This window comes from Caloenas nicobarica, chromosome Z (assembly GCF_036013445.1).
Source record: "Caloenas nicobarica isolate bCalNic1 chromosome Z, bCalNic1.hap1, whole genome shotgun sequence".
NCBI classification, from domain to species: Eukaryota; Metazoa; Chordata; class Aves; order Columbiformes; family Columbidae; genus Caloenas; species Caloenas nicobarica.
Genome location: NC_088284.1, coordinates 93,785,201 through 93,801,773, shown reverse-complemented (window position 1 = coordinate 93,801,773; position 16,573 = coordinate 93,785,201). Strand labels below are relative to the sequence as shown.

General features: G+C 44.6%; 1 protein-coding gene across 1 annotated transcript; it reads left to right on the top strand.

Annotated features, from left to right (window-relative positions):
* Positions 1-744: 744 nt before the first annotated feature.
* LMO4 (LIM domain only 4) lies at positions 745-16,196 on the top strand. Its single transcript, XM_065656522.1, has 5 exons — positions 745-1,358; positions 3,645-3,883; positions 10,702-10,798; positions 11,152-11,307; positions 15,464-16,196. Exons 2-5 carry the CDS (start codon positions 3,648-3,650, stop codon positions 15,470-15,472), a joined length of 498 nt encoding a protein of 165 aa, XP_065512594.1. The 5' UTR covers positions 745-1,358; positions 3,645-3,647; the 3' UTR covers positions 15,473-16,196.
* Positions 16,197-16,573: the final 377 nt, after the last annotated feature.

The following is a 16,573-nucleotide window of genomic DNA, read 5'->3' as shown; positions in this document are numbered from 1 at the left end:
TAGCGGGCCGTGCCCGGATGCGGGTTCCTAAGCACAGCTCCGCGACAGTTTCACCGAGGGCATCTTTACACCTCGTCGGCTCGACACGGCCCCTCACCCGAGGGGCGAGCCGGGCACGTCCCCCACGGCCTCCTCCCTGCCCCGGCACGGGACCCGAGTGCGGGCCCGCCCTGAGGACGGGCTGCGTAGCCCCGGGGGCAGGACGAGGCCGCAGGCACCGGGGGGCGCCAGGAGGGCGGCCAGGACCGGCGCCCACGGCCGCGGGGCCGCACCTCCGCTCAGCGCCTCCGCCCCGGCCCGGCGGGGGAAGCGCCCAGCAGCCGGGAAGGGCTCTGACGGCCGCCGCCCGGGCGGAGCGGCCGGCTCGGGGGCAGGCGGGACGGCCCCTCGCCGCCAAGTTTCTCAACTGGTGGCCGGGAGCGGAGCGGGCCGGGCGGCGCCCTAACGGCCGCAGCGGCGCCCTAACGGCCCCGCGCGCGCCTCTCCTCAGCGCCCGGGCGGCGCGGCCACCGCTGCCCACCTGACTCCCTCCTTCCTCTCCATTCCCCTCCTCCTCGCCCCCTCCCGCTCTCTCTTTTTTTTTTCCCTCCCCTTTCACTCATTCCTTTGTCTTCTCGGGGATTGGCAGGTTTTATTATTCCGCCTGAACAAGCCGGGGGCGGATTGGCTGCGGCGGGCTGACGGCGGAGCCGAGCCGGAGTGTAGTTGGGATTCTGCTCTGTCAGTAACACATGTGTGAGGGGCAGCGGGAGCACCCGCACGCGGACACACGCGCGCGCGCCCGCGCAGGGACACAGGCACTCCTCACTCGCACACACGCAGGCTCGCGCAGGCGGAGGGGCCTCCTCCCGCGTCCTGCCCGCGCCGCCGCCGCAGGATCCCCGGCAGCAGCTCCGCGCCCGGCCCCTCGCAAACTCGCCGGCTCTCGCCCTCTCCTCTGAGGCGCCTCGGCGGGCCGCGGCAGGCTCGGGAGCCGCCACAGCCCAGAGAAGGGGGCGGAGGTGGGGGGGGCGCGGGGGAAGCGGTACAAAGTGAAGCCACATTGCCAAACTTACCCGGCGATTGCAGCAGCGAGCGGCGGCGGCGCCCTGCGTGTGCAGCTCAGCGGCAGGGACCGAGCTCTGCAGCTCCCCTCCCGGGAAGCGGGAGCTGGAGGAAGGACCCAGGCAGACGCCTCTCATAGCAATATCTATATTTTTCCAGCCTGGGCTGCCCCTTGCCGGGCGGGGGGCTCCCTCCAGCGCTCCCGAAAGCCGGAGAGTGGGCGAGCGCTGTGTTTCGTTTCTTTGCAAGGAGACCTCCTCCGGCACCCCGAGCGACGTTGCTCCCCGGCCTTTTGCAATATAGAGGGGAAGCAGGTAAGAAGTGCCGGTAATTACCCCTTGTTTCCCAGCGGACGTGCGTGCGGTTCGTGCCCGCGGCCCCGCCGCCGTCCCGCGCTGCCCGCCGCGGCGGAGGGCGCGGAGCGGGGCGCCCCGGGCGCGGGGGAGCCGCGGGGGAGCCGCGGGCTCCGGGCATGGTCGCGGCCCCCGCGTACAAAGCCCGGCGGCGGCCGCCGCTCGGGGCCGCTTCCCTTTCCCCCCTTCCCAGCTGCCGCCGGGAAAGGGCTCTGCCTGCCGCGGCTCCTGTGAATGGAGGGGCCGGGGGGGCCGGGGGGGCTGGGGCACCCGCTTCCCCCTCAGTAAACACTATTCTGAAACAGTGGCAGAAAAGATCAAAGTGAGCGCTCTATTTCTCTCCTCTCCAATTCCCTTCCTGCCCCCCACACAGCCTTTTGTTTCAATCCAGGAGAAATCCGGTGAATCACCTAATTAAAACCGAGACATGAATTAAGCATCCATTTTTGTACTACAAATTGCCAGCTCTCTGCCTGTCCCTCCCTCGGTCTCCATTAAAAAAACACCAGAGACGCTGTTAAAAGGGGGGGGTTATTTTGCCTCTAGCTTCCAGCTCTGCTTTCTATTTCACCGACTCCTATCCCAAGACCTAAATTGCTTGACTGTGTAATTACTAGAGTAAGCCTATTTAAGTTAAAAGCTTTTCCCCCCCCAACTCTAAATGAAACTTGATGAGGGCCCGTCCTTAGTTATCAAGGGAGTCACTTTCTGGTCAGTCCTCTTGATTCATCTTTTTAGATTTAATCAGCATTAAGGTATTGCTTGTCCTTAAGAGCTTTAGCGTAATGGGGTTACTGGATGGTTTTCTCAGTGTAACGTTTCCCATTTTATATTTATATGTATTTGCCGTCGACAAAGACAGGCTAAGGTGGTGGCACGGAGTCCTTTTCTTTAAGAAATCTGAAGTGATTTAAAGCGTAGGGAAACTGTTTAAAGACTCGGAGCAGGAAATGCAGATTCATTTAGGCTGTAGTTGGAAACTGTAACAAAAGGCAATTCCTTGAACAAATGCATCAGAAATCAATTTACATAAAGGTATATGATGCGTTCGGATAAATGCAATGCTAATGGCTTTTAGAGTGGTTTTCTTTCCAAAGTCTCGGGGTTTTTGTTACAGCTTAATTGGTGCAGTTCTTCTGGTTTATTGTGCGGTCACTGGACATACCTCCAGGTACTCTTTCTGAGGAAATGTGTGTTTAAAATCGGCCTCAGTTCTTCTCCTGCAGCCGAGTTGGGCCAGTGGCAGGAAAGTTCGTCCTCGCTGCTCTGGAGGTATCAGTCTGAAGGTCCTTAGCAGATAGCCAGATGCCTCGGCATGAGCACATACGGCTTACAAAGGACAAAGACAAAACATGCTGCTTAATTGGCAGTAAATAACTTGATCTTTTTATAGTATAAGTGACTAGAGGAACACCGGGAGTTTATTGGACTCTGGATTGAAGGCAACAAATTAATCGGTTTAGAGTAAGCTTTATGAATTGATTCCTATATTATCTCTCGGTTGTCCTGCTTGCATAAAGCATTTATTAGAAAGTGAAAAATGCCCTTAGTAGCAATTTTGGGGGCGGCCAGACTAACTCCAGCTGGAGCGGTGCACTTCATTATCCTGCTGCTTTCCTATGGCCGGTAAACTTTTTTTTTTTTTTGAATAACAAAGCTTTAGCATTTAAACTGCTGATCAAGGGCAGATTAGCGAGACAAAAGTTGAGTATGTTTGTGTAGGAAGTTAGCAGGCGTCCTAAAGTTCAATGATCTATTATTCAGGCCAGTGTCCTCTGTCTGGAGTGCTTTCCCTGGGTGTTCTTAATGTCTCCAAAATAAAACAAAAAAAATTAAATCCCGAGGTCTGGACGGCCGGTCCCGAGCCCCTCGTTACCGCCCCGAGCCCGCAGAGTCTCTTCTAGACTGAAAAACCAGTTTCACAACTTTTTTTTTTTTTTCACTCTTCGCACACTTTTTTTTTTTTTTCATAAGCAAAACAAACCCCGGGACTGTTCCTGACTTGTGAGCTGCAGCTGCACAAGCCCGGAGCGGGACGGGGGGGGCCGCACTGGCTCTGCCCCCCACGCCCGCCGGTCCCCGGCAGCTGCGCGGCCGCGGGCAGCCCCGCGCCCCCGGCCCGGCCCGGCCGAGCCCCCGCGGGCCCGGGAGCGGCGCCGGCCCCGCCGCGGGCGAAGCGGGAGGCGGGCGGGGTGCGCGGCGCTGCCGGCCCGGCCCTGACCCGCCTCCGCCCCTCTCTCCGCGCAGGCCATGGTGAACCCCGGCGGCAGCTCGCAGCCGCCCCCGGTGTCGGCGGGCTCCCTCTCGTGGAAGAGGTGCGCCGGCTGCGGGGGGAAGATCGCCGACCGCTTCCTGCTCTACGCCATGGACAGCTACTGGCACAGCCGCTGCCTCAAGTGCTCCTGCTGCCAGGCCCAGCTGGGGGACATCGGCACCTCCTGCTACACCAAGAGCGGCATGATCCTCTGCAGGAACGACTACATCAGGTGAGGCGCGGTGGCACGCTGCGGCTGGCTTCCGCTGGCGACGACCGCTCTCCCCCTTTCTCCCTGCCTTTTTTGCCTTTTTTCCCCGTTTATTTCTGGCGGGCAGACGGGTGGGTGCCCGTGGCGCGGGCCGGAGGGGTGGGCTGGCTCAGGATCGCTCCTTCGTTAGGAGCGGAGGGACGTGGGGGCGCGGAGACGGATGTCAGCGCCTAGCCCAGGGCGCAGCTGCGGCTGCCAAGTGGAGGGAAGAGTTGGGGGGGCGGAACGACGACTGTAACTTTAAAGTGGTTTGTCAGCACAAAACAAGTCCTAACTAAAAATAAACAGCAATCAGAGAGGCTAAATTAATCTGCTTTGTTGTAGTGTTGAAGGAGAAGTGTGCATATCTGAACGGTAAATGTTAAAATCGTAGGGCTTAAATAAGGCTCTGGCAGAGGTGCTAAATAATGAAATGCCTGCCTTTAGTATCTGATTAATTATTATATTTACATAAGCACCTTTAAACTCCTTTGAGTGGAAACAGAATGACTCATTCTCTTGTTCTCCTTGTGAAAGAGCTGATTAACCGTCAGTTGGAGGGCCACCGATTCTACTTATAGCCAAAACCAATGCTAGAATGTTTGTCTTCGCATTGTTAGAGAGAATCTTTGAACCGACATTTTTCTTAACTTCAGTATAGAAAATGCGAGGCACAGCAGAGAAGGGATATGCTCTTGCCCTTTATTTCTTATCTCTTCCTTTTTTGAAGCTGTTAGTTCTAAATGCCACAGATTTGGGTAGGGGGAACTAAGCCTTATTAATCTCGCATCTGTTGGGGTACAGAAAGATTACGCAGAGTATCCCTTCCAACAAGTTTCCAATATAATTAATAGAAAGAACTCATGAGGTCAGGTAGCCATACGATCTTTTCAGGTGAACTCAAGCTACTTAAACTCATTAATTTAAAAGGAGGCATTTTGAAGGATTACACATTTAATTTGAGTAAATGGTTTGATAGACCGATGCACATGAATGCTTCAAGGAGGTGTTCTATTTCAACATTCAGTAATTAAAAAAAACAACAAAAAAGCTCCATACCTTCCTGGCATAACAGAACTGCTTAGCTAAAACAAATAGTGTTTTGTTTAAATGCTTCTGGTTTCTCATTTACAGTAAATGTCAAGAGTTAACCCAGGTTTTTCTTCTCTCTGGCCAAAAAGTTCCACTTTTTTTCTTCCTTTCTGAGGAAAAAAAAAAAAGGCCACAAAATGTTACAAGTTGGCTTATACTGTAAAACTTGACTTGTGCTTGAGGAGCTCAGGACTGTACTGAATGTGTGCATATGCATGGAGACTTCCTTAGTCTAAAAGGACGGAGTTAAAACTTGGTTACTCTGATAGCGCAGCTTCTGTCCTGATACATGGCTGCATCTTTGGTAAGTTAAGCAGACGAAATGCATCCCCCAGTATCTTTGACAAATCGGAGCCTTATCTTCACTAGTTTTGGGGATATTTTTAGAAACTGTAAAAAATCAGCACATGGGGGGGCTTATAATGGCACTTTTTGGTCATGATCCTAAGCAAGAAGCCTAAGCCTGGCAGAATTGTAATTAAATAGAGCAGAACGGTGTTAGGGTGAGAGTCTCGTTTGAAGTGGAAAAATTGACAGTACTGTTAAGATGCACTGAATAGTACAGATTCATCACTCGACCAACACCATCAAAGAAACCCTCATGTCTGATTACTACTAATTAAAAAGAGAAGATGCGTCCACTGTATCCCAGAGGCAAGTTCAGGCAGGCTTATCGCAGTCCTCTGGTTTTGTGTTGCCAAAAATTAATACTCATTTATTTTAACGAGTATTAGGATGCTTTATCAGATGAGGGTTTTGAATTGATCTCCTTGTTCTATCGCCTGACTTCTCTTTAGATCTGTGTAATTTGACTTGCAAAAATAACTCTGACAGATGCTTGCTGAAACTTGAACTGGACACCGTACACTCAAGGTGGGGTAGGACAGCTGGGCCCTGCCAGGGCCGACTTAACTTGGAGCTTTCCCGCTGGAAATGGACTTCGCTGCTTCCACGGGAGTCGTGCTGGCACGAGAGAGGCCCTCGCCCTTTTCTTGCTTGAAAGGGCCTCGTTTGGTTGTGGAGGTGATGCCACCCACTTGGCAGCGAGTCTCTCCGGTTCCCCTTTGCCATCCTGCCCCCCTCTTAATTATTCCGTAGGGCACGTTCCCTTTCCCAGGCAAGAGCCAGGGGCACAGTTCTCAACTGGAGATGGGGCACGCAAGGCACGACTAACAAAATGAGAAAGAGGATTGATCAGCCCGGCAGGCGCCAGGTGAAAGGGACTTGACTCCTCTGGGCCAAGACCACGGGGCCATTTATTAATGAGCTTTTTTAACCGTCTGAGGTTGTGTGTGTTTTTCTGTTGTTGTTTGAACAACACAACACTCCCCTTTCCCTCCCTCCCCTCAAAACCCGACAACAAATTAGCCGTAGAGCTACAGCAGCAGCAGCTTTCATTGAAAGCCAAGGTTCCTGGGAAAAGAGAGGGAGGCGAAAATCCCAGTCCCTTCCCTCCCTCCCCACGGCGAGCGGCGCGCTTGCAGGAGGGGAGCGGAGCGCGGCCCTCCCAACCTTAAGATGCCAGATAAAGCAGCAGCGTGGCAGCGAATCCGCACAATTAAAAGCTTTAATTAGTGTCTCCTCCATTTTCTCTTAGTTCTGATAGGTTTTATCTAATGAGATCTGGTCCCTGGCTTAGATCTGCTCGGAATGACGTGTCCGAAATGAATGAGAGCCGCGTCGCAAACAAAACATTTAATTAACAAAATTGGCCTCTAAGAGAGAGCAGGGAGTGGTGGGGAAGGGGGAGAGGGGGGAGGCTGCCCAGGCGCCTCTTAAAGGGGCAGCGCCCGCGGCCCCTCCCCGGGCGCCCGCTCCTCGCAGCGCTGCGTGGGCGCAGCCGGCGGGGGGTGCGTGGGGCCGCGCCGGACCCGGCCAAGGGGCGCCCACCCGCAGCCGCGGAGTGCGCCGGGGAGGGGAGGAGAGAGGAGGAGAAGGGGCCGCCAGGCAGCGAGTTCATTTCCCTGGTAATCAGCAGCAAGCTGCTATATTCAGGGAATGCTGTCCCTTTAATTGAACAGGCTAGGTAATTAAATGGCACTTTTCCAATAGGACGTGCTAGGTAAATCTAATAGTTGGTTATTTAATATCACTTTGAAGTCTGCCCACTCAAGCACAATGACAGCACAGGAGCATGTGAACTATTAGCTAGGAAAAAAAAAAAAACCCAGGATCTCAAAAATTAATTAAATCGCATGCAATTTAGGGGGAACGTTTATCTTGATTTGTCATAACAGAATTAATTCAAGGCCTGCAATTCACTTGGGGGCAGATCTGTTACTCTGAATTAACCAAGCGTAATTTGGCTGTTTTTTTTTTTTTTCCCTTCCCCTTCCCTAATGCAGCACTTGCCATTATGCACAGCCCCCCTTTTAAGTATCAATAGCTTCTGGTGCTTTTAAGGTGCTTGGTCTCTAGTTGTTCTGAAGTACCTTTAATGGACTTGGCTCCAGGCGTAATTTCTGTGTTGCCTTTCTTTGTTACATTTAATATAGCTGGTGCAGAATTTAGATTAAATATAGGGAATGTACAGAAACACCAATCGCTTCTGGATCAGTAGGTCTGGATGTGCATTTCTCTTTGGTAGCGCTTGGATATATATATTTGTGAACACAAATGTGCGCCGTGTTGTGTGAGAATCAGAGCAGTCAAATCTATCTCCACAATTTCGGAAACAACTAGAACCTTATTTTGTTAGTATAAGTTGCTAGAGATGTGTTTCTGCTGATACTGAATTTTGAGCAGCACGACGGGAAACTGGGCTGAAAAGACTGCTTGCTGCCTTCATTCCCACTCTAGTGAAAGTTCTGAAAAAAAAAATAGGAGCGTTTGTGGGGGGTGTGAGGAGTGCTGTGTGGGAACCACACAGTAGTTAATTTAAGGTGGCTCAGAAAAATGTTGCTAAGTGTAGAAGAGCTGCCTTGTCCATATAGGGAACCTCTTGATGTTTGTGATTGATTGCATTGCCCAAATGTTGAAATATTAATGACCTTCTTGGACTGAGGACCCAAAGAGGAAACTGAAACCAATTCTGTCATCGCAATTAAAGAGTCCCCTGGCTTTAATTAGCCTGACCTGGGGTATCTCTACCCATTGCTGCCGTTAAAGAGAAAAGAGCCCATTAAAGTCCAGTCTGAGACCGATAGCTACTTAATTGAGCACCTAAAGCCTCAAGCCTTTTAAATCAAATACTGTCCTGGACAGTCCCCCTGGTTAGATAATTAGCTCTCCAGCCTCTCAGAAACCACGTGAAACAACTTTTTCAGTAAAGAATAGTTACTGTGGAAGACTGCCTTTACTGGTAAGGAGGAATAACATTTTTTAGAAGATAACACCTTTTCACTGTTAATGGTATTACAGAACAAAACCGTTCATAACAGTAGAGAAGGAAAAATAAGCTTAATTTTCCTGGTAAATAATACAAAGCAGCGGAAAGGTGTTCTGACTTTGCAAGTAATTTTTAGGAATATTAGCAGAAGGTTCAGCTGAAGTGACTTACCAAAAGAGAATTGTTCTGGGAACATGCTTAGGGAAAACCGGAGATGTGTGGAAAGCCTCTGGATTAGTTTGACTCCATTTATTAGAATTCACAGACATTCACGGCGCACGGCCACTTCTAGTCAGAGAGAATTGTAGAACAAATGAGCGCTTAACGAAGACAAGTCATGAATGAGCTCAGCGTTCCAAAAGCTGTGTTTTCAGTTGGGTGGTGCAGTTGTATGGGGGGGTGGGAGGGTGGGAGCCACTGACCAGGTACAGATTCTCCTGGACAAGTAACATTGACTGTTCCTCTTTGCCTTTCTGCCTCCACCCTACACCGCAACACCCTTGTCGCTGCCCCCTTAGTCTGGATTTTTTGGATCTTTGCTCTAGAAATGTGATGGTGCCTTTCTGCCTCCTCTTGCAGTGCTTCCCCTGCACGTTTTGTACCTGCCAGCTTCACTACTAGCAACAATGGCGGGAGAAAAATGCATATTGCAAAGCTTTGGAAGTAACCTCGATACATCATGTAACTACTCAGAGCTGATCGTGATTTAGAAGATGCCCTAATAATGCACCCGTAGTTTCCTGACAGTTCAGTCCCTTTGGCTGGAGGTCCTGGCAATGTATTAGTTCAGCTTTCCCTTTGTAACCACTGTGATTCTGCAAGAACGTGTCAATGTGTCGTGGATCTCAGACTAATTAGTTTTGAAATGGAGTTTTGATTGAACTCTTCAAATCGATGCTGCTGCAAAATTTGTTTCTCAGCTTCCTATTAAAAGCCATCTTAAGGGGCAGTTTTACTACTCTCTCTGTCGTTCAGTCGATACATTTAATAACAACTTACAGGCTATTTTCAATAAAGTGGCGACAGCAAATTAGTAGTTTGAACATGACAAGCCTCCTCTGCAAGCTCAGATTCTGAAAATTCAAAGCAATTATTTTTATACAGAGGCACACTGCAATCATTCAGATTACGGGTATTCTGTTGTAATGCGTCTCCTAGGTTGACACAAACAGAATTTTATGACTTTATTTGGACAGGAAGGAGATGCAAATATTAATATTTATTATGATACCAATACGCTAATTTGTAAATCCTATTACTGTGTTTTACATCATGCAGAAAAAGTGGGTCTGTGACCCTGCCAGCTAGTTGAGTTTCTTTTTTTACTGCGAAATGATTCTGGTAGTCTTTATAAATATTTGTGTATATTAGAGGCACGTGCAAAAGCAAATAAAGGTTTTCTAATTCTAGCCTGTAAAAGTAGAACTCAATAATCATTATTGTATTATGTTTTGAATCGATGTGTTGTCCCTTTAAATGGATTTGAAGAATTATGTATATATTTTTCTTCACCACTCTTCTGCCTACCCCCCCTCCCCCCACTGCGTGTGCCCCCCCCAATGGCAGATGTTGTGGTCTCATTTGATTGCATAGGAAAACTGCAGTGATACAGCAAACACCCAGAGAGATATGATGACAAATGGGTCCAGATCCCGGTAAATTACTTTCTGCTCAAATCGAAATTTCATTCAGTTTGTTGCTAGCAGAGATGAAGTAATCTAAATTGTGGACTCAGGAGCAGATAGAGGGAAGTTGGAGCAAGCATTTCATTATCAAGAGAGAGAGAAGGTTAGGATGAAAGAGATGAGCAGAGGCAAATCTAAAGTGTTGACACCATGATTGAAAAGGTTAACCCATACACATTATATATCAACCTGGATAGCAGAGAGTTTCTAATGGAAACTCTGCACTGATGGAGGTTTACTGGAGTTTCAATACACTGAGCATGATGTCTTCTTAGATATACAATCAAATCCTCTTAACCCTTTTGATGACTCATATCTCAAGATATGATTAAAGTACAAAAGAGTTCTTCATATAATTTCAAGGACACAATGCATTTAAACTCCAGTCATGAATTGTATCTTTTTTTACGATGAACCCAGTAATCTGATAAAATGTGTGTAGTACAGAATTGTTTGTGTTTCTAGAGGTGTAAGTCAATATTTCTGATTAAATCCTGTGTAACCACATCCGAGGTAGGGTGAAGCTACCAGTTGTTACACAAAATTATACTTTTTCAAATTATGACACGTAAGCAAGTTGGAAGACGGGGGTGAGAAGCCTAAAAGAGTTGTGTAATAAACTATTGCAGTGATGCACAAAAATGCTTAGAGCCTCCTGTGTATTAAATTATTCATGACCATCACCTCTGTTTCAGGTTATTTGGAAATAGTGGTGCTTGCAGTGCCTGTGGACAGTCCATTCCTGCCAGCGAGCTGGTCATGAGGGCACAGGGCAACGTCTATCATCTTAAGGTGAGGGCTTTTTTCTATGTATTTTTTTAGTAGCTGATTAGTACTGCCGTGCTTCTTTAGTATAAAATCTGCATCTGCTTATGAATGAAATGCAAAGCACTAACTAGAAATATGAGTAGATATTATAAAGCTTCCCTTAGTGTGTAGCTTTGTTCCCTCGTAATCGGTGAAACTATACGTGAGTTATGTACTGTGTAGTCCCAACAGGTAAGACTGATGCCATATTTGGAGATGTAGAAACCAAGCAGCTCCGTATCTCAACTGCACTCGCAGTCTCTGAAGTGTAATTTTCAAACCTGCAGCATACTTAATTTGTGCCGTAGTTTCACTTGCTGTCTCTTTCTTTTTTTCAGTGTTTTACATGCTCTACCTGCCGGAATCGCCTGGTCCCCGGAGATCGGTTTCACTACATCAATGGCAGTTTATTTTGTGAACATGATAGACCTACAGCTCTCATCAATGGCCATTTGAATTCACTTCAGAGTAATCCACTACTGCCAGACCAGAAGGTGAATACTCAACAATTACTAATAAGCTTTATTAGAGCTAAATGAAGATCAATTTCTTTTCATTCTAATAGTGGACATTCCCCACCCCTGCAAGGAGACCTTTAAGTAACTGAACTTAAATAACTTAGGTGTGGGGGGGTATGGGGAGAAAATACTAACCTTTTAACTATGACATACAGGGCGAGCAGGTTTATTTTGGTTTGGGCATGTGCATCTGTACAGCTGTTGAACTCCTTGTGTACAAAGCAAAACGGAGAGCATGCATTTATATAAACTCTTAACAAAGAGAAGTATTTTATTTTATAATTTTGAAATTAAGGGCTACAAGAGAGCAGGTTTCTGTGGGGGGAAAATTAGATCCTTTAATATGGAAATACATGTCTTGTGAAGAGAAGGTTCCTGAACTAAACCAATGTGTTTCACTTTAATATTAAGGTTTTAGTGGAGGAAGCATGCTGGGGTACTCATTCAGAAGTATTTTCTTGTCTGTTTTGGATGTTATAACTCAGATTTAAAAACCAAAGTGCCATTTTCTTATCGCTCCATAACACTAATCAACTATCTCTGTGGTTGATAGCTCTGGGTTTCTAGCTAAATGAGTAAATAATGACTGTACAAATCATATAGAGAAGAAGAAAAAAAAATTCTGATCAACAGTTGTCCTGTAACTCTGAAACTAGATAGTTTTAGATCTCTTTTAATCTCCTTAATAAGTCCTAAAGCTATGCAAGTGAGTGCATTTTGATAACTGCTGTGCCTAATTTGTAACAATTACTGTCAACCTTGAGTTAAGAGACTGTTCATTCCACCCTGGTCCAGAAAAGAGTGAATGTATGACTCTTGCACATAATTTTATTCACATCATATTTCATACTGATTATGTATTGATGACATTGATTCATTTACTCTTTACAGCGCCACTTGCATGGATATTAAATCTTATTGACCACAGATGAATTTTAATTTCAGATTGGTGATAGATTTTTCCATCAGCTCTGATAGTATATTTGACTTTTTCATCATTAACCCAGGCAATCACACAGCACTGAGTTATTGCAATGAAACAAAAAGCGCACACTTCAGTTGGTAATTCTTTATAGATTTACAATAGGAACTTCATTAATGTCTGTAAGGTTCACAAAAAATAACATTTATCTGCAAATAGGAATTTGGAAGATTAAAAAAATCTGGGACAAATGGTAGGCTGATCTATTCTGTAATGTACGGAATATTTCTTAGTGCCTTTACTTAGTGGAGAAATAGGTCCAAGAAAACACAAACTGATACTGATTTTTAATTTCCATGATTTTTTTTGTTATGTTGCTACATTTCAATATCTGTGTTTGCCTTTTTTTTTTCCTGTGCATAAATTTACTGATTAATTTTACGTATTCTTTCAAGTCTCTTATACAGTGAATGTAATTACATCAAAATAAAACGTGGACCTTTTTTATTTACTTAATTTGTCAATCGAGGTGATGACAGAATTTGAGTACAAAAGTCCTATATAGTTAGGCAGAACAAAGATAATTAAGATTGGAGGAGAATGTGCAGCGTCTTCTCAAGGAAGTACAAATACAGTTAAAGATTCATAGATTTATACTGTTGTGAATTTTAATGAAACAAATCTATAATATAGACTGGCTAGTAGTGAATCTGTTAAATGAATATTTGTAGGTATCTCATTTCAAAATATAGGTAAAACCATTCATCTTTATACACTGCAGTAAAAGGTATACCATTCTGAGAAAGCGGTTTATCCACTTGTCTTCTACAAATGTAAACTTTAATGTAACTTCAAATAGGTGTCTAAATTGTCATTTAGTTTTACCAGTTTATTACTATGCCTTAGCAAAACATAAAAATGATTTAGTTGTAATAAAAGCAGTAGACATGATGAGGAACATAGAACACGGAAAAGTACACTTGGGCCGGGCTTGCAGAGCTTGTGACTGCAGACACTCGCTAGAAGCAAAATGCAGAGAAAATAGTGAGAACAGGTTTGTACTAGTTCCTGTCACTGGTATTAACTGCACCGCTACTGTCAGTGATGGGGCAGAGGAAGAGGTATTAGGGAGAGGCCTGGGGGGAGAGATTCCAGGTTTGGTGTTGTGGTTGTGTGGTGTTACTGTGAGGTGTTTGTTTGTTTTAAAATAATACAATCTCACTATAAAATGGTGTAAGTTCTACCAGTTTTCAAAGGGGAATTGCAGAGCACCTGAACCCCAGGGAACTGAAATATAGTTGAGGTGACAAGTTGATAGATTTTGCAGGTTTCTGGAGTTTTGGAAGCTGCTGGGGCAGGTGCCAGAAGAGTTGTGTTTGGTATGTTGCTAGCTTTTTAACAGTCTGAAGGTGGCTACATCAGAGATGTTTTCCAGAAAGCTGTGTGTTTTAGGGCCACTAATTAAGAAGTTACTCCGCTACGGCAGATTTGGCTGTAACAGATACTCTTTATTAAACATTAAATATCTATCAGTCTCCAGGTTATTTTACCACTAGAGATTATAGACATAGCAGAATATTCACAGAGTTCTTTTATTAAACTAAAGAGATTGAGCCCTACTCCCAGCATTAAAGTATTTTTGTTGTGTATGTGAAAGTGACTATTATGAACTCCCTATTGTCTTAATCCAGTTTACAGGCTAAAACCCAGTGGTGACTGGTGCAGGCAGAAAGGGTTGCATGACCGAACTTTGTTTAAAAACGTGCTTTTCTTTTTAAGGAGGCAAATGCTGGCTATTCCTGCCTTTTGTCTCCCTGAGGCAATGCACACATGTAAATTATAACTTCCCATCACTTGCTATGTAGTTTGAAAAAAGAACCCCTGTTTTATCTAAACTTGGTACTGCTTGCCTGCAGTTTGCAAATTCCTCATTTGTGATGTCCTGGGTGCCGTTTCATTTGAAGGGACTGTATTGTCAATAATTCTCTATGCTTTTTTGGTACTGGTAGTATTCCTGTAGTGTTTCTTGTTTGCAGCGGTATTACCACCTACTGAAAGTGTAGATTTTCCACCATTTGGCAATGTTCGCAGCACACGCTTGTCTTCAGCTTCTATACTTTTAAATAAAGAATGAGTTAGATTACGTCTCTCAGAGAAGATCTTAAAAATCTTCTAGTTTATATATCACTCAACAATTCCCTTGTAGTTACATAATTGGTGTTGTCTGTGTCCATAGTAGAAGATATTTGATGCTCATTTATTAAATATGCTTGCTGGCTGCTCCCTAATCTTTGTTCTGGACAGACAAATTACCTTTCTCACACTGAGCTTCAGCTCTGGGGAATTAAACCTCCAAGCCTCTACTACTTTAATTAGCTTGAAAGTGGGGGGTTGCAGTTACTAATAGACCTCAGGCTTTTAGTAACTTAGAGAAAGGGTGAAAAAAGAACTTCCTGGGAAGCGCAACATGTCATTTACAAACCATAAAAATCTAATATATATTATTTCATTTTGGTAATTGCAAACAGATTGTTTTTGAAGACTGTGGATGATAATTTCTACGTTATCCATGAAAGTTTAGATTTTTATTGAGTTAGACACTTTTAATTATTGCAATTCATTAACACCAGTGTGAAAGCACATGTTTGACTTCATACATTAGAATGTTTATGTAACATTAACTAACACACCAGATGAGGAATTTTAAATGGGGGGGAAAAATCCTGAAATATCTATATTTAGCTCTTTTGCAATGCAGCATATTAACCTAAGTTGCCTTGGGAGGATATTGGCTGTACTTCTTATTTGCTTTACACACTATTTCTTCCAATTATAAGATTATATTACCAGCTTCTTCAAAGGCATGGCATAATGTTTCTTCCCTTTAAAAGGGGCCCAGAAAAACCACCTTATTCACTGTACCATTTGTTACCAGAAAGTACACTTATTTATTGTTGTTGTCTCTTTCTTTTTTTTCTCGTCTGCTCTTTTTAGTAGTGAAACTGCAGAAAATGTTTGCTTTTTGCTATTTGAAGTTGAAACATTAGCAGTATGAATGGATAGTGTAGAAAGCCTTAATCAAGTCACAGTTGGAAAGTAATCTAATAAAAAAGAGATTAGTGAATAAGAAAAAGACAAAAGCAGTCATGTTGTAGTTTCCTATCTCAATTTTAGTATTCTAGCTAAGATACCCATTTTTATTTCTTACAGGTCTGCTAAAAGGTCAGAGTAATGCAGAATGCGTGCCTTCATCTCAAATTTTGTTCATCACAGATGGATCCCATGTCTCCAAGTAGACAAGTCACCTTTGTAGCTAGCATCAGTGCCAGCTCCATACCATTGCACCTTCTTTATTCTTGATTGCCCTTCCCACATTTATTGGTGTATTAAAATGACTGAATATGAACATTAAGGACTCCATGAACCTGGGCTAATGGGAGACTGTAGAGAAAATGAAAAAAGATCCACCGGAGGACATCTTGGGGGGGGCGGGTGGGGAAGATGACTAATGAAGCTAATTAAAAGAAGCGTTGAAATCTGCTTTCTACCCTCATTAACAATTAGCAGGGCACTGGCCAGTTTGTACCCTGTGTTTTACCTTAACAACATTCTATTTGCTCTTTGTATATTTAAGTGTTGTAAGGAAATGTGTTTCAATCAAACTGAACATGAGATAAAGATGTGGCTTTTGTGATATTCTATCACAAACACTTTTATTGTATCTCTGTAAAATACAATGTATGTATGCATGTACGTGTTTTTGTCCTAATGTTGCTACTTCCCATGGCAAAAAAAAAAAAAAAAAAAAGAAAAAAAAAGAAAAAAGGAGAAAAAAACATCAGGCTCATAGCAGCTACTGTGTAGAAATTTTCACCTACTTCTAATTTGCTGAATGAAGAAAAATCTTTTATTTGTGATATTTTCAGAGACATTTGCTCTAGTATGGTGTATTTAAATAATAAAAAAGTAAAACAAACAATATTGAATTGAGTATGGGTTTTAGAAGCTTTGCTCTTTTTTTTTTTTTAAGCCTACATTCAAAACATTATTCTGAAACTATATCTTACACAGTCATTACCTTTATTGTCAATTACCTTTAAAAGTAGCTTTTTGGTTTGGACATATTTTTTTTGTCTTATGCCAGTAAAGAATTTGTTGAACTACTTACCTGTGTTACTTTTGGCAAAGCAGCAGAGCACTACTTCAAAATGATCTTTATTTTTCATTGAAATTCTTAATTCTGGTAACAGCAAGTATAATTCATATTGCAGTGACTTACGGTACACATTCATGTATTGAGGTCTCTGTCCAGCTAAGGGT

What these genes read in the sequence shown, in the direction of transcription:
- LMO4 (XM_065656522.1), top strand. Translation starts at nt 3,648, where the DNA reads ATGGTGAACCCCGGCGGCAGCTCGCAGCCGCCCCCGGTGTCGGCGGGC. An exon ending in TGCAGGAACGACTACATCAG is followed by an intron (nt 3,884 to 10,701) that starts GTGAGGCGCGGT and finishes CCTCTGTTTCAG; the next exon opens with GTTATTTGGAAATAGTGGTG. An exon ending in GCAACGTCTATCATCTTAAG is followed by an intron (nt 10,799 to 11,151) that starts GTGAGGGCTTTT and finishes TCTTTTTTTCAG; the next exon opens with TGTTTTACATGCTCTACCTG.